General features: G+C 44.2%; 1 protein-coding gene across 1 annotated transcript; it reads left to right on the top strand.

The window, feature by feature from the left end:
* Window positions 1–813: 813 nt before the first annotated feature.
* LOC145395130 (sodium-dependent multivitamin transporter-like) lies at window positions 814–11582 on the top strand. The gene is made up of 7 exons (XM_080268838.1): window positions 814–822; window positions 1463–1613; window positions 2297–2430; window positions 2878–3027; window positions 3818–3972; window positions 4472–4612; window positions 11486–11582. The coding sequence occupies exons 1-7, from the start codon at window positions 814–816 to the stop codon at window positions 11580–11582; spliced, it is 837 nt and encodes a 278-aa protein (XP_080124964.1).
* The last annotated feature ends 7030 nt before the right edge of the window (window positions 11583–18612 follow it).

Below are 18612 nucleotides of genomic sequence, written 5' to 3'. Positions count from 1 at the left end.
TAGGTTAGACCAGCACACAGACACACACACACACACACACACACACACACACACACACACACACACACACACACCATGTATGCCATACTCATCATGTAGATGATGAAAAAATGAAACGTCGAAAACTTGGGACCCGAACTGCCAACGCAAAATGTCTCTCAGTATGCCTCCGCCAAACATTGCACACGAACTCGCCATACAGCCTCCATGACAGGGTTCATTGTGGGTTGAAATGAGACTATAGATAAACTAAATCGACCCTGTATGACCTTGATCTTTGACCCCTTGATCTTGCGGACGTAATCAGTTTATCGTCTTGTCATACTGTATCTTTGACAAAAGTTTGGTCAAAATCCGTTGAGGTGTTCAGGAGATATTGCACCCATATGAATAAACTAAGTCGACCCCATAAGACCTTGGCCTTTGACCCCTTGACCTTGCCGACCTAATCAGTTCATCATCTCCTCACTCTGCATCACTGACAAAAGTTTGGTGGAATTTCGTTTATGGTTTCAGGAGATATCGAGCTCACAAGAATGATGGGGGCGCACTAACTCACGCGCACGCACGCACGTACTCAAGGACACACGGACGGAGAGACCAATCATTTAATGCCTCCTCTGCCATAGCTGTGCGAAGGCATAATTAAGGGGTTCATGAAAGAATGTGGTTGTGAAGGTGATGGTGTGAGGAAAGTGAAAACACACACACACACACACACACACACACACACACACACACACACACACACACACACACACACACACACACACACACACACACACACACACACACACACACACACGAAGCACCATGTCCCAGGTATTCAGACACAGACCAGTGGTTTCTGTACTACGTAGCTTGACATACAGCTCGTGGTGGTCACTAAAAATAATTTTCTACTTTGTCATAGTTACCTACACGAAAACAGGAGAAGGAAGAATACATTTAGCGAGTGGTATAGCAGTGACACAAGGGAAGTTGATAGATATATTAACAACCATTGACATTTACTCCTTTCATCTTAACTTGGCCCTGATTTCCATTTTCTTGAAGCTTCTTTTACGTAGCTCAGTGACAGGACAGTGCTATGACTTCCTGTAGCACTTCTTCATGACTAGCATTACATTCTAGCGTTGAACTAATGTTATACTTCTGTATTCAAGATAGAGAAATGGAGATTGTAGGCCAAGTTAAAGTAAAAAGTTTATGAGGAACATTAACGGTACTTAACTATGCTTATTTAACTTGGCCTAAAATTGCCATGTCTCCAACTGGAAGGTCGAACTGTAGCAAGAGACTGATAGCAGAATACGATGCTTGTCACGAAGAAGCGCTGTGGGCAGGATTAAGGCCGTAGTGCTGCCATCTACCACTGAGCAATGTAAAATAAGTTGCAAATGAACGAAAATCTGAGCCTAGAGCAATTGAAGGTTAGTATTCATTCCACTGACGTTTCCAGATCAGTGTGGCAACCTCGACGTCTGTAGTCAGTAAGTACATAAACCTCGATCAGCCGTTCATTATGGACGAGACTTCGGGTACAGATGAGGTGTTGACTGCAGCAGACGTGGCAGTGTTTAGCATGATGTTGGCAGTGTCTGTGGGCATCGGTATGTACAGCAGCTTGAGAAGGGGTTCAACCAGACAGTTTATGGTTGGAGGGAACAACATGCATCCCGTTCCTGTCGCTCTCTCTCTGCTTGGCGGTATCCTGTCGGCTATCGCAATCTTAGGTGAGTAGCTGTCTGTGTAACCATCTGCTTAATCAGTCTCATGGTGAGAGGAAACAATATGCGTCCTGTTCCTGTCTCTCTCTGTCTCTGCTTGGCTATCTTCCTCTCTAACGCCAAACCATGCAAACACACATTTTAAGTTCCTGTGTATCCAGTGTACCTTCATGTTTACTAATCATCTTGACAGTTTGTACAGAAGTATAGTAGTGCACTATAGCCATGTGCGTTGTGAGGTAGATGAGGGAGGAGGGAGTGAGTTTGGGGGAGGGCAGTGAAATGGTGGGTGACAGAGCGACTTGGAGGCATGTTGTCTGCGGCCACCCTTTGCGGGATTAGGGCGTCGGGCTATAGATAGATAGATAGCTATGTGGCGACCATGTTGCATTCCCTTGACGGTAGTGTTTTTTATGTATTATAGAAGCCACATCCTGCGTTATAACCAAGAGTGATTTTTTCCCGTCCAAAATGACCAAGTAAGCGAGTTATAAAAGTAGCCCAGAACCCTTAGATGAAAACACACACTCTCTTCTTCCTCTTCCTTTTCCTCTTCCTTCTTACAGGAAACGCCACGGAAACCTACTACTTCGGCACCCAGATCAGCACTACAATCGTGGGCTATATCCTGGGAACGATTATTGTGTGCAAGTTTACCATTCCCATCTTTTACAAGCTCAAGATTACCTCGCTTTTGGAGGTAAGGTGATGGTTTGATGTATGGGGGAGGGTTAATGTGTGTGTGTGTGTGTGTGTGTGTGTGTGTGTGTGTGTGTCCTGTTTAGTTAATGATGGATGAATTGACAGAGGCTGAGATTCCGCCCTACACAGTAAATTAAACACACACCGTAGCAAACACACACCGTACTAAACACACACCGTACCAAACACACACCGTACCAACCACACACCTTACCGAACACACACCGTACCGAACACACACCGTACTAAACACACACCGTACCGAACACACACCGTACCAAACACACACCGTACGAAACACACACCGTACCAAACACACACCATACCGAACACACACACAATACTAAACACACACCGTACCAAACACACACCGTACTAAACACGCACCGTATCCTGCCTTCAACAGTACCTGGAGTTACGATACCGCTCTCGGGCCCTCCGCCAGGTAATTACAGGTGCCCTTCTCATCAACACCTGCGTATATATGAGCTTCTGTCTGTACGCCCCGTGCCTCGCCCTCGCCACCTTCACCAGCCTCTCCACATCCGCCTCTATCCTTATCATGGGCACCATCTGCACGTTCTACATCACCATCGTAAGTTGGCATCGTAGCAACTTGTCTGAACAAATTTATTTTGTTCGCTATAACAAATACCGCTGGGCCGAGTTAAAGACGTAATATTTGAGGTTAGTTGTAGGGCACAGACAGACAGACACACACACACACACACACACACACACACACACACACACAAACGTCTCATCCCCTCCCCTTTCCCCCAAAACATGGCTGGTGGTGAAGAAGGGTAATTTGTGTCCACCGTACATCATTTATTCACTTCCTATTCCCACTACGACCCCTGCGCCCACACCAGCAGACTGAGCCATCCCCACAACACATACCATCAGACGGGTTTTTAGTTGAAGACTGTTAATGGACCACACTGTAGTTATTTCGCCAAGGAGGTTGTGTTGTATTCCCGCGTTGGTTGGTTTGTCTGTCAGTCTGTTAGCAGGATTACTCAAAAAGTTATGAAAGGATTTTGATGACATATTGTGGAAGGGTGGGCCATGGACCAAGGAAGAAATGATGAAATTTTGGGGAGAATCCGGATCCGGATCCTTTTTAATGGCACTGGCACTGGCAGAGGTATGCGCTCATGAGCGCTTTCTAGTTACAATTGAGTCCTTGCCACTGCTTGAACTTTCTTGTTCCTCCTCCTCCTCCTCCTCTTCCTCCTCCTCCTCCTCCTCCTCCTACTGCTACTACTACTACTACTACTACTACTAATAATAATAATAATAATAATAATAACATCATAATATCATCAATCATCGTAAACAATTTTTCGCACTTTTTCATGCCGATACATTAATTTTCTCAGGGTGGGGTGAGGGCAGTGGTGTACAACGACGTGCCCCAGACAGTGCTGATGTTCCTGGGTGTCTTGATTGTGGTTCTGCTGGTTTGTAAGGAGACGGTGGGGGCGGCGGAGGTCTGGGAGGCGGCTGGGGAAGGAAGTCGCCTGGAATTCTTCAAGTGAGTGGGCGTGAAGTTAGGGTTAGGATCTTTGAAGTTAGGGACGTGAAGTTAGCGTTAGGTTAGCATCTTTGAAGTTAGCGTCACCTGAGAAGAGACGAGCCTTAAGCATTTGGAAGCTTGCAGCTGATTGGTTGTCCGAGAGCATTCATTAACGACGTATTGTGAATTGTTTCTATTATCGTTAGAACAACCCCATGACGATAAAGATTCCCAAAATAAAATACTATATATTCGTTACCTGCATAGATTAATTTCAAAATGGTGCCGTACAAAGTTTATCAGATGGCCTAGATACGTGTGAAATTTTGAATTCTCGGGACGCATCAAAACACGTCCAGGTGAAGTTTTAGGAGAATCTTTGTTTTTTTTCCTGCGTGTCCAGGCACATTAAGGTAAAATATTTCATTACTGCATCATTAAGTAAAATATACCCTAACTAATTCTAACTTCCAGGAGACAATTTTCGACCTTGTGCAATCCCTCTGCCTCCCCCCAGCATGGACCCCAGCCCCTTCGTGCGCCACACCTTCTTCTCCACCTTCGTCTCGGGCGTGTTTCTTATACTGTACTGGATCGGTGTCAGCCAAGCCCCTCACCAGCGCTTCATATCCGTCAGCACCCTACCCACAGCACAGGGGTGAGTCAGCAGAGCACAGGTGTTACTGCAGTATGTATATGATATTAAATGCGCTTTTGTTCGCATATTTATGTTCACTGTATTTGTATAGCCTAGAGCTGGGTCTTATACTGTTAAATATTTTTGTCGGATTTGTTGGAGGTCTTGTAAACCCAATGCTTCACCAAGTTTTGTTTCGGTGCCTCGAGAAATTGATAGCTATAACTTGAAGTTCATACTAGACAGCCGGGACTTTGATGGATGGTCGTGGAGTGTACAGACGTGTTTCTCTGGCTCTCCTCTAGCTGCAGGGTTGCCTCACCGGCTTTAGCTTTTTCTTTTTCGCCACTAGGGCGTTTTTCAATAAAGTTAGGTTAGCTAGTACTAATTCTCCTCCCAGCCCTTTAGAGATATAGTAAGTGTCTATATCTGTTTCCTGAGATTGCCTTTGCTTACTCACCTCTGGAGTGTACCCCCCACTGATCGCTCTGGGGTGTGAGTTACACACGGGCGCGTCCTCCCGAGAGTGGTTTGAGAGGGTAATCTCAGACTAGGTGTTTTTTCCCCGGGCAAATTCTCCCTTGGTTGTTTTTCTCTTTCTTCCCACTTCCCCCGTAAGTGGTAATTGGTAACTATGGCGGACGCCACTGCTGCCTCCCTCCCCTTCAGGGGGGGAGGTAGTCCTGACCGACCCCCGACTGTCTCACGGACTGCCTACCCCCAGACTGAACGGCCCCAGACACGTACCCGCCTTGACATTAATGTACAAAACGCCGAGTTTGTTTTAATTCATGCGGTTGGTTCCACTCTCCTGTCCAGCCTCAATCCCTTCATTATCAAGAAGGTGATTGATGGATGTGCAGGAGAGGTGGAACAGGTAAAAAAACTTGCTAGCGGAGATCTCCTAGTAAAGACTGCAAATTCGTCCCAGGTTAAGGATTTGATGAAGATGAGCAAATTCCATTGCTATGATGTTGTGCCAACGATCCCTCACTCCATGAATTCCTGCAAGGGAGTCATCACTTGCAGGGACCTCATGGCCATGGAAGAGGACGACATCGTACATGAACTTGCTCATGAAGATGTAATTGAAGCCCGTTTCATCACGAGATTTTCCGAGGGCAGGAGGACGAAAACGGCAACGGTTATATTGACTTTCGGTAAAGTGACTCTCCCAACCCATATCAAAGTGGGGTATGAAATTGTTAACGTAAGGACATACATCCCTAACCCACTTCGTTGTTTACGATGTCAGTTATATGGACACCATGAAAAGTCTTGTCGGACTTCTCAATCAGTCTGTGGCAAGTGCGCAACACAAGGACATGATGCTGACCATTGCACATCAGAGGGTGTCAGCTGCTTTCACTGCAAGGGTGCTCACTTCACTTCCTCTAGGGATTGTCCCAAGTGGAAGGAGGAGAAAGAGGTCTGTGCGGTGAAGGCGACTGAGGGCATCTCTTTCTACGAAGCAAGGAAAAGGTGAAGGAGTTGCATGCAACTCCCACACCGAATAGGTCCTATGCTTCGGCAGTGATGTCCCGCCCTGTGATGTGCACTGTGGAGACGCAGACTGATCTCGTGCTTGTTAATCAAGTCACTCACTCTACCTCCACCTCCACCTCTAAACCTCCTGTACGATCCAACTCTCTAACTGACCTCCCTAAAGCTTCATCATACTCACAGGCCGCTGCTGCTTCTCAGTCAGTCAAGCCTAAATCGAAGCCTGACAAGACTGTAAAACATAACTTCACCACCCTTTCAAAGCCACGTCCTCATGTCCTCCCTGCTCCTAGCCCAGCGAGGGAGAGGAAAAATAGCTCTTCCTCGGTGGAATCTGGGAGCCTTGTTATTGACCAAAATATGGAGGTTTCCGTCAGCAAGCACCGGGAAAGGTCCCCCGGTAGCCACTCGCCTGGTCGCGGGGGCATAAAAACTAAACACACTGGCCCCCCCGTAAATCTTAAACCGCCGCATTCACTATACTACAGTGGAATTGTAGAAGTATTGGGAATAAGTTACACAATATAGCAATCTTGCTTTCTATACACAGGCCAGACGTTGTTTGTTTACAGGAGACGCGCCTGGAGGATCACCCTGATCCTCCACAGTTCAAACACTACCACTCGTATAGAAGATATGAAGGTCACGGAGTAGCCATATACACACATAAATCACACCCACAAACGGAAGTGATTCTAAATTCTACTCTGGAAGCTGTTGCGTGCAGAGTAAAATTTAATAACACGTATCTGTCTATTTGCTCTCTGTACTGTCCTCCACATGGCCCCATTGATAGTGATGCTTTAAATTCACTAGTTGAACATCTTCCTGGGAATAAGTTAGTGTTAGGCGATTTTAACGCCCATCACTATCAATGGGGTAGCTTGAGGATCGATGGTCGTGGGGAGCAAGTAGCCGACCTAATACTACAGTCCAGCCTCTGTCTTCTGAACGATGGTAGAGCGACTCGTGTAGATGATCGAACTGGTAACTTTTCGGCCATTGACTTATCTTTGGCCTCCCCTGGTATACATCAAGATCTCTCATGGGACCCTTACGACGACTCCTTGGGAAGTGATCATTTACCCATCTGTCTTTCTTATACACGCGACATCATTTCGGACCCTCCACCTCCAAAATTTAACTATAAGAAAGCAGATTGGGGATCCTTCTCAAGGATCGCCAATTTAGATATATCTGGGGAGACCATAGATGTTAAGGTCGAAAATATAACTACTTCCATATTACACGCAGCTGAGGCTGCTATTCCCAAGACTTCTACAGTTCATGCGAAGCATAGAGCACATTGGTGGATGCCGGATTGCCGACAAGCATTAAGAAAACGCAATAGGAGATACAGGATTTTTGATAGTCAGCCCACTGAGAAAAATTTTATTGCATACAAACAGGCACGGGCTGAGGCAAGGAGAATAATAAGAAGGGCCAAACGTGACTCCTGGCGGTCCTTTGTGTCCACGGTGACTCGTACAACACCATTACGTAAAGTCTGGTCCACCATAAGAATATTAAATAATAAAGGCCCATATTTCCCAGTCACCACCCTTCAGGTGAATAATAACATCTATGACGAGCCCGTGGACGTTGCTAACATCCTCGCCAGGAGTTTTTCTCATGTAAGTAGCTCAGCCAATTATGACCCGCGTTTCCAACATCATAAACGCACGGCTGAGCTACAGATATTAGACTTTGCCACAGAAGACGTAAACTCCCGTACAACCAAGAGTTTACGCTAGATGAACTGCTCCTTGCCCTTAAATCCTGTAAAGACACCAGCCCTGGCCCAGACACCATCACGTACGGTATGATCCAGCATCTTAATCAGGACAACCTGATTAAGATGTTAGCATTGTACAATGAGATTTGGGCGTCTCAAACGTTCCCAAACTCATGGCACTTTGCGCACGTCATACCGATACCCAAAGAGGCTGGTCGTCTTATGAATCCCACTTCATTTCGTCCTATTGTGTTGACTTTTTGTCTATGTAAGGTCATGGAACGAATGGTTAACAATAGGCTTCTTTTTGTTTTAGAGTCGAAGAATTTGTTAAATGATCAACAATGTGGCTTCCGTAAATACAGAAGTTCACTAGATCATTTAATGAATTTGGAGCATTGTATTGCAGAGGCATTTGCCAATAAAGAATTCATGATAGGGGTGTTCTTGGACATCCATAAAGCCTATGACATGACATGGCGACACGGTATACTAATGAAGCTCTATGCTTATGGTTTAAGAGGAAATTTGCCTGTTTTTATTTCAAATTTCTTAAGGGACAGAACTTTCTCTGTCAAATTGCCCCGTAACGTAACATCGGATATATTTATCCAGGAAAACGGGGTGCCGCAGGGAAGTGTGCTTAGTCCTACTTTATTTAGTATTATGATCAATGATATTCTGTCATCAGCTCCCATCCCGAGGAATCTTAAATACTCACTCTACGCTGACGATTGTGCAATATGGCACTCTTCCCGTAATGCACAATTTTCGGCTGGGCGGATTCAAGCAGCCCTTGACTCCGTCCACCAATGGGCCTTGCAGTGGGGATTTAAGTTTTCCGTACGTAAGTGTGCCGCTATAGTTTTCACTAATCGTAACGTACCTAATTTGTGCTTAACTTTGGATAATCAGGCGGTACCTTTTCAAAATTCTGTAAAATTTTTAGGAATACATTTTGATCGTAGAATGAATTTTAAACTTCACGTTAATACTTTGCTTGCTCGTTGTGATAAACCGTTAAATGTCCTCAAGTACCTAGCGGGTACTACCTGGGGTGCCGACAGAAAATCTTTATTAATGGTGTATAAGTCCCTTATTCGATCAAAGCTAGACTATGGCGCACAGGTGTATGGCTCGGCATCTGATGCCACGTTGAAAGGATTGGATGTGTTACAGAATAAATGCTTGCGAATGTGTCTTGGAGCTGTACGGTGTACCCGTGTGGCTCGTATGGAAGTGGAGGCGAATGTGCCTCCCCTCCGTATTCGCCGTGACCACCTGGCATTTTCCTATGGTGTAAGGACATTTAGGAAATGTAATATCGGCAATGTGGCCTGTACCCCCCTGCATCAATACCACCACCTTCTGCGGGGGGTGCGTCGGCCACTTGCCGCTCGCCTCCACTTACTGACTCAGGAGCTTGATGTGGACCCCAGTGACTGTGACAAGTTGGTGCTAAAAAACATAGCGCCTTGGGAGCCACCCGGCTTTACAGTCGATGTCACATGGCTCCCAGCACCAAAGGCCAAGGCGCCGGAGGCGGAGGTCCACCACTTGTTTCGTAACATCATTGTTCGTCACTTGGGGTCCCATCAATTGTACACCGACGGCTCCAAGTCGAGTGAATGTGTGGGTGCAAGTGTGTGGTCGACTGAATGTGCCCTCAGGTATCGGTTGCCGACTCATACATCTGTGTTTACTTCAGAACTTTTTGCTATTGACAAAGCCATAGACTATGCTCTCAATTCTAGACATGACTCATTTGTCATATTTTCAGATTCAAAATCAGCCCTTCAGGCAATTGCATCTTGTACTACGGACTCTCACGAGATCCAGGGCCGCATCATTAATAAGTTGCATTCATGCAACAAGTCATTCACGCTGATCTGGGTGCCTGGTCATTGTCGTATCTACGGCAATGAGCAGGCTGACTTACTTGCAAAGTCGGCTGTAGAGCTCGGGGAGACTTGGGACGTTCCTCGTGATCTACGGTCGAGTCTCTCTCTCGGAAAGAAATCAATAAATCTTCTGTGGCAAGGTCAGTGGACCAGACTAAATATTCCAACTTGTAAGCCGTACCTGGGCGACTGGGACACTGCCAACCGTCCCAGTCGCTTAGAAGAAAAAGTGTTGGCACGATTACGGCTGAATGCCACCATTTTAACCCACATAAAACCATATATGGAAAGACGCTTCCCACCGCACTGTGACATCTGTAATGCGGTGTTATCTATCAGTCATATCATCCTGCGCTGTCGGCGATTTATTCGTGAACGTGCTTCACTTATAAATTACTGCGGCGCAGTAGACGTCCCCTTCACCCTTTCCACCATCCTGGGTGATGGGGACATTGTTATGACTGATAAATTGATGGCTTTCTTGAGAGAGACCGGACTGATCAGAGTGATGTGACTTTTTTACTGCGTGGTTATGGTTTTTATGAACAGTAAATATGTATATATTGTAATATTAATCAGGGTTGACAGTTGACATATTTTAAATAGTTCCTCCTCTCACCGATCTATTTCTAATATAGATGTCCCCTACATTAAGCCAAGTTCCTCGCCTGACAGTCACCAGATGATGAGTGCAAGTGTGCAATATAGGAAGGTATTGGGCACTTGCAGTCGATGGTGGTCTGCTGGGCGAGGTTCTTCACTTTTTGTACAAATTATGTAAATCCATTATACCATCTTGCTTAAGTTATTCTAATTAGGGACGACAGCTGACGTATATGGAAATGTTCCTGACTCGTCTGGTTCCCTTTCATATATTGATGTCCCCTATATTAGGTTGTGCCTCGACTGACAGTCACCAGGTGATGAGTGCAGGTATGTCATGTAGAAAGGCATTACATATCTGCAGTCGATGGTGTTCTGTTAGTCGAGGTATTTTTACCATTAGTGTAGGTCTAGCTATTTGTCTCTGTAGGATTTAGTATAGGTTAGCGATTTGTCCGTTAGGTGATTAGTTTTAGGGTCTTTAGATTAGTTTGTCTTTATATTATAAGGTATAAAAAAATATAAAACCAAGAAAAAATTAAAAAAAATAAAAATACAAAAAAATAAATAAATAAGATTAAAAATATTATATATATATGTACGTTTGCATGAAAATGTGTCTGTATGTATGCATGGAAGTGCGTGTGTGTGTGTGTGTGTGTGTATGTATATATATATATATATATATATATATATATGTTTGTATATATATGTATATATATTTAAATGTATATACATATATATATATCCGTGGCCTTAATAACCAGGGGCTTCGGCCCCGATGGTTGATAGGCCGGAAAAAAAAAAAAAAAAAAGACAGCCGGCTACTTGCTGTGTGTGCTTTAGAGCCTCAGGCAGACGTCTGTTGGGAGGCATTGAGAGAGGTCTGGCTGTGGCTGCTAGTGTTTATGAGGAGCACAGATGTAAGTTAACATTTCCTCGAGCCATAGAGTTAAGCAGTGGATGAGTGCTTGTAAAATATGGCTGTTCATTTAACTTAATGTAATTTGAGTATTTATGTATATTAGAGTGAAGCATTGGGTTATTAGGAATTTTCTTTCAGTTGTACAGTGCAGTTACGTCATGTGAGATGTCTGCGAGAATAAAGCCGATGTATCTGTCACAGTCTCTGTTCACCCTGATTGCTGGCAGCCACAAAGTACAAATCTCCTGGCGGATTAACACTGCGGCACCGGGTCTGCGGTTCACTTGGATCTGCTTCACCAGAGTGCAGTGTTGGGAACCATGAGTGTTTAGGTTTAACTGGTGCAGTGTTAAGAATACTTGGAGTTACCGTGACTTTTGTGTATAAAATGTCTCGCAGTGGCGATATTAGCAAAGAAAAACATGACCTTGGCCGGGAGGATGGCGCCAAAGGTATAGAGGATTTTGTGGATAGTGTGTTGCGTGAACAGATTCTGGCGCTACAGCGTTCCCGTGCTGGTATAGTGGGATCACTCACGAAAAAGGAAAATGAGTTAAGTGATTTGCTGATTTGTGAAAATACAGACAGACTTCTTATAACCGAGAAAGTGGATTCTATTGAACGAACCTTGAGTAATTTCCGAACATGTCATACTCAACTTACCGGATGTCTTGAAAACTTAGACTCGACACATCACCTTAGTGAAGCACAAGCATATCATGAGAACATTATCCAGCGCGTGCAGGGAATATTGTCCGTGGCAAAACAGTGGATAAAGAAACATCCCGACAACGGATTAGTCCAACCAAAAGTTACTGCACGTAAGAATGCAGCTATCGGTGGTGAGACAGTGCAACCCAAAGATAGTGTTAGTGCTGCTGGTAGAGCCAGTGCTGTGTCCTCTACTTCCAGTGCTAGGGCGAGGGTGGCGGCCAGGAAGGCTGCACTTCAGGTCAAAGCACAGCTACTCAATGAGATACAGCAGAAGAAGAATGAAGCTGAGCGACTCGAGCTACAAGCAGACATTGCAGCCGCCGATGCAGAGGAGAAGGTCTTACTACACATGGAGGACAAAAGGTCAGGACGATCAAGCGTGGGATCAACGCGTGATGGTACCAAGGGTCACTACACTCATAAGGTCTGTAATAATAATGCCTATAGTGAAGTTGTTGACCATGATGGGAATGAACGTAGACCATTTGAGCTTAATCCTTGTGCCGAGGAATGGAGAGAACGCCCACCAAATGTAGTGCCTTTGAACAAACATAACCATCATAATTCGTGTGATCAGGTTCAGGATCAGCGTCATATTCTCGACATATTAAGACTTCCTAAAACAGAAATGATGGTATTTGATGGTGATCCACTAAAGTACTGGCAGTTCATCAGAACATTTGATTCTTGTGTAGGTAACACACTGGCTGATCCTGCTTCAAAATTAAATAGATTACTTCAATATTGTTCGGGAAAAGCGCTGCAGGTAATCGAGAGTTGTGCCATTTTTTACCCCAATGTAGGTTATTTCAGAGCCAGGGAGTTGTTAAAGGAGAGATTTTGTAACGAGTATAAGATTTCTGAAACATGGATAAAGAAAATTACAAGTGGTCCAGTGTTAAGGATGGTAGACAAAGAAGCCTTACAAAACCTGGCAGATACTGTCAGAAGCTGTAAGGAGACACTTGATGCAATGGGTATGTTACAGGAAGTGGATACTCGTAGAATTATGGTGAAAGTCTTGGAACGGTTACCCCTGTACATTCAGGGAAGATGGCGTAAATCGGCAGTTGAGTATCTAGAAGAGAGAGGTAGATATCCTAGTATGTCTACACTAGTAACATTCCTGGAGACCGTTGCTAGAGAGGCCAATGATCCATTCTTTGGATGTTTTGAGGAAAGACAGAGAGAGGATAAGAGCAATAAGAAGGTTGGGTATATAAAGAAAAGGAGTGTAAACTTAAATACAGAGGCTTCAGAAACAAAGGACAAAGGAACTTTGAGTGATGATAAATGTGTTAACCAATTATGTTGGATCTGTAAGAATTCTCATCAGCTCCGTAATTGTCCTCAGTTTCTGAAGTACTCTCCTGAAAAACGAGTAGAAGTAATTAAGGACATGAAAATATGTTTTAACTGTTTGGCATCAACCAAGCACAAAGCCCAAGGATGCTGGCTGAAAAGGACATGTGATTTTAACGATTGTAAAGGAAAGCATTCAAGACTGTTACACACAGGACTGCAGCTTAGTAAGGGTACTGATACAGAAGCCAGTGAACCAGTAGCAGTAGGTGCAGCAAAGAGTTATGCTTGTGGAAATGCAGGAAGGGACGACTGTATTGCATTACCAGTCGTACCGGTAAATATTCATGGAGCTGGTAAGAAAAGAGAAATAAAAACATACGCCTTGCTTGATCCTGGCAGTAGTAAGTCTTTCTGTTCCGTGGACCTGATTAAACAGCTTGGCGTGGAGGGTAATCAGACTTCGTTGTTGATGACTACTCTGAGTGACAGCAAAACCACTGAAGTGTTGGAAGTGTCTTTGGAGGTGTCAGGTATTTCTGGTCGGAGTAAGCAAAAGGTTGTACAGATCCCTAAGGCATATGCAGTGTCGAACCTCCCCGAGATGACTGACAGTATTCCAGATGCTTCTTATATTTCAAACTGGAGACATTTAAATGACCTTGATTTTCCTCAGGTGGGTGGTGGAGTTTCCCTAATCATTGGTCAGGACCTTCCGCATGTGTTAACTCCTCTCGAGGTGAGGAAGGGTCTTCACGGTGAGCCATATGCGGTACGCACACTACTGGGGTGGACTGTAAATGGACCTCTCGGGAAGAGTAGTAAGAATAATGCAGTGTGTAATTTTATTAATTCATTACCAGGAACAGAACCTAGTCTAGAGGAACAGGTAGAGAAATTTTGGAAGCTAGATGTTGGTCAGCATCTGGCTAGCTCAGACACACAACTCTCAGTTCTAGATAGGAAGGCTGTGAACGTCTGGATGAACTCTGCTTGTCTCGCTGATGGACATTATTAGCTAGACATACCTTTTAAGTCCAATCCTCCAGAATTACCTGATAATTTTTCTGTTGCTCTTAAAAGGTTAGAGTCTCTTGGTAGAAAGCTATCCAGAGACAGCTAATTGCATGAACTTTATGCGAAGGAGATAGACAGGTTATTGGAGCAAAAGTATGCCGAACGTGTGCCAGATGAAGAGGTGGATGCTCATAGAGGTAGGATATGGTATACTCCTCATCACAGTGTCGTACATCCTAGGAAGCCCGGCAAATTTCGAATTGTGTTTGACTGTGCAGCTGAGTATGAGGACACCTCTCTAAATAAAAGGGTATTGCAGGGACCCGACTTAACAAACACACTTCTTGGAGTGCTGCTTAGGTTTAGAGAAAACAGTATTGCGGTCAGTGGTGATATAAAAGAAATGTTTCACCAAGTGAAGGTGTCACCTCAGCATCGTGATGCTCTGAGGTTTCTCTGGTGGCCAGGAGGTGACCTGTGTAAGAAGCCGGTAATATATAGGATGACTGTTCATTTATTTGGAGGGATCTGGAGTCCAAGTTGTGCTAATTTTGCACTGCAACTCACTGCTCAGAACAATGCTGGCGAATATTCTCCAGAAGTAAGTAAAACTGTCACGCAAAATTTTTATGTTGACGACTGCCTTAAATCTGTAAGAGATGAAAGTACTGCAATTGAACTTGTGAAAGATTTGACAGATCTTCTATCCAAGGGAGGATTTCATATAGCTAAGTGGTTAAGTAACAGTAAAAAGGTGCTTGACTCTATTCCATTATCAGAAAGAAGCAGAGGTGACCGATCTTGATCTGGAAAGTGATGTCCTTCCCACAGAGAGAGTTTTAGGTCTACAGTGGAACATGGAAGGTGACTACCTGAGTATAAGTGTAATATCAAAGGATAAGGAATGTACAAAACGAGGAATATTAAGCGTAATAAGTTCAGTGGATGATCCTTTAGGTTTTGTTGCTCCCTTTGTGCTTCAGGCTAAGATGATTTTTCATGAGGAATGTAGACTGGGTAAAGGTTGGGATGATCATTTGGAAGACATAAACAAGCAGAAATGGAAGGTGTGGTTAGCAGATCTGGATAAACTTAAGGAAATTAGGCATGACAGGTGTCTTGTGCCTAATGAGTTTGGTGAAGTAACTTCTTATCAGATTCATCACTTTTGTGACTCATCCCAAGAAGCTTATGGAACTGTTTCATATCTGAAGATGACTGACGCTGAAGGTGAGAATCATTGTTCATTTCTTATGGCAAAATCTAGGCTTTCACCCATAAAAGCCATGACGATACCGAGACTAGAGTTATGTTCAGCAGTCTTGGCAGTGAAGGTAAACAGTCTGTTGGAGAAAGAGCTGACGATAGAACTACGCGAGCCAGTATATTGGAGTGACAGCATGATTGTGCTTCAATACATTAAAAATGAGAGTAAAAGGTTCCACACATTTGTTGCCAACCGTATTGCTGTTATTCACGATGGTTCTTTCCCCAGACAGTGGCATTATGTGAACACGAAAGTTAACCCTGCAGACGACGTATCTAGAGGCTTGAGTGGAGCAGAGATGGTGTCTAACAGGAGGTGGTCAAAGGGGCCGGAGTTTTTGAGGCGTGATGAGTCAGAGTACTCTGAGTCTCCAGTCAGCCATACTGACTTGTTGCAGAATGATAAGGAAGGAAAGGGACCAGTGAGGCAGTGTACACTCGCAATGGAAACCTCAGGTAGTGTTAATTGCATTGATTACTTGATCAACAGGTATTCTAGCTGGTTCAGACTGAGAAGAGCAGTGGCTTTGTTGCAGCTGTTTTGCAGATGGTTTATAGCAACTAAGATTCACAAGGAAACCATAGTGTTAAAGGCCAAATCTGATCTGAATGTAAACCAAATGAAGTTTGCTGAAGCTGCCATACTGAGATACGTGCAGGAAAGTATCTTTAAACGGGAAATCGAAGAGCTAGAGAAGACTGGTAAAGTTTCTAAGCAGAGTAAATTGTACTGTCTTAATCCTGTCATGAGTGATGGTTTGATCAGAGTAGGAGGTAGGCTGGAAGCTGCACCCATTTCTCACACGACTAAACATCCAGTAATAGTGCCTTATGTGAGTCATGTCGCTGAACTGATTATTAAAGAAACTCACGAATTTGAAGCGAAGCATTTTGGGAGAGAATATGTATTAGCTTTGCTTAGGAAAAGATACTGGATTCCTAAGGCACGTCTTCTCGTCGATAAGGTTATCAGAAGATGTATAACTTGTAAGAAAGTAACAGGTGCCACCGCTACACAGCAGATGGCAAATCTTCCAGTTGACAGGTTAACGCCTGGGGGTCCTGCTTTCACGAGGGTAGGGGTTGATTGTTTCGGGCCCTTTCTTGTAAAAAGGGGCCGGGGTCGAGAAAAAAGATACGGTTGTCTGTTCACATGTTTGGCAATTCGTGCCATTCATATTGAGAAGCTGTATTCACTGGACACTTTATTAATGCTCTCTCTCGTTTTTCAGCTAGAAGAGGTCTTCCTGAGAAAATCAGGTCAGATAATGGGACTAATTTCGCGAAGGGGGAGAGAGAGCTCAGGGAAGCGGTTCAGAAGTGGAATGAGAGTCACAAGACCAGGGAATATCTGTTAAAACGCCACATCTCCTGGGAATTCAACCCTCCCACGGCTTCACACATGGGAGGTGTTTGGGAGCGCCAGATTAGATCGGTGCGAAAGGTACTCAGCAGCATCCTGAAGAAAGAAGTGCTGGATGACGAGCGACTGGACACAGTTTTTTGTGAGGCAGAGTCGGCTGTCAACGGACGACCCTTGTCTCCTGTGTCCGGGGATCCTAAGGATCTAGAAGTGATCACACCCAACAGTCTCCTGATTCTCCGTCCAAGTACTCAAACTTTACCTGGAAAGTTCCGTAAATCAGATGAGTATGGTAGAAGGTGGAGACATGCTCAGCACTTGGCTAATCAGTTCTGGCGTCGTTGGTTGAGAGAATATATTCTCACGTTGCAAGCAAGGCGTAAATGGGTTGACAGAGCTAGAAACTTCACGGAAGGGGATGTAGTGTTATTATGTGATGACAGTACTCCACGAGGTGCGTGGCCTTTAGGTCGAATCACAAAGGTTTACAAGGGTCAAGATGGTCTTGTTCGATCGGTTGAAGTAAAGACAAGGGGAAATCTTTTAGTAAGACCAATCGGTAAACTATGCCTCTTGGAAGGGGCTGATGAGAAATAGGTGAAATTGTTCATGGGAGTTTTATTTCTACTGTACTATCAACCATTAGGAACAGCATTTGTGTGCATAATTCTGCAGATAACTGTAGGGGTGTAAAGAGTTTTTTGAGTAACATGTAAATAGGTATGTGTTCATGTAGTAAAATTGTCATACTGTTATGAGGTAAATGTGCCTTTGTAAATTCACATTTAAGGGGCCTGCATGTTACTGCAGTATGTATATGATATTAAATGCGCTTTTGTTCGCCTATTTATGTTCACTGTATTTGTATAGCCTAGAGCTGGGTCTTATACTGTTAAATATTTTTGTCGGATTTGTTGGAGGTCTTGTAAACCCAATGCTTCACCAAGTTTTGTTTCGGTGCCTCGAGAAATTGATAGCTATGACTTGAAGTTCATACTAGACAGCCGGCTACTTGCTGTGTGTGCTTTAGAGCCTCAGGCAGACGTCTGTTGGGAGGCATTGAGCGAGGTCTGGCTGTGGCTGCTAGTGTTTATGAGGAGCACAGATGTAAGTTAACATTTCCTCGAGCCATAGAGTTAAGCAGTGGATGAGTGCTTGTAAAATATGGCTGTTCATTTAACTTAATGTAATTTGAGTATTTGTGTATATTAGAGTGAAGCATTGGGTTATTAGGAATTTTCTTTCAGTTGTACAGTGCAGTTACGTCATGTGAGATGTCTGCGAGAATAAAGCCGATGTATCTGTCACAGTCTCTGTTCACCCTGATTGCTGGCAGCCACAACAGGGATAAGTCAGCAGAGCACAGGGTGAGTCAGCAGAGCATAGGAAGTTAGCACAGCACAGGATAAATCAGCACAGCACAGGGATAAGATCAGCACTGAACTCACAGCAAAGAATAAGTGTTGGTTTGCGTTTCTTTATTTCATTTACGCTTGCTCTCCCTTCCTTCCTTTTCATTCATCCATTCCTTCTTTCTTCTTCCTTTATTAATGTCTCCTTCTTTCACCCCATCAAACTACGCATATTCTTTGCGTTTCCCTCCTTTCTTTCTTCTTTCCCCTTCCTTTATTTATGACCCCCTCTCTCACTCCATCAAACTATGCATATTCTTTGAGCTTCCTTCCTTCCTTC

The sequence above is a fragment of the Coenobita brevimanus genome, chromosome 4 (genome assembly GCF_032717465.1).
Source record: "Coenobita brevimanus isolate Jiangsu-jjx chromosome 4, ASM3271746v2, whole genome shotgun sequence".
Taxonomy (NCBI): Eukaryota; Metazoa; Arthropoda; class Malacostraca; order Decapoda; family Coenobitidae; genus Coenobita; species Coenobita brevimanus.
This window is presented reverse-complemented; position numbering and strand designations above follow the sequence as displayed.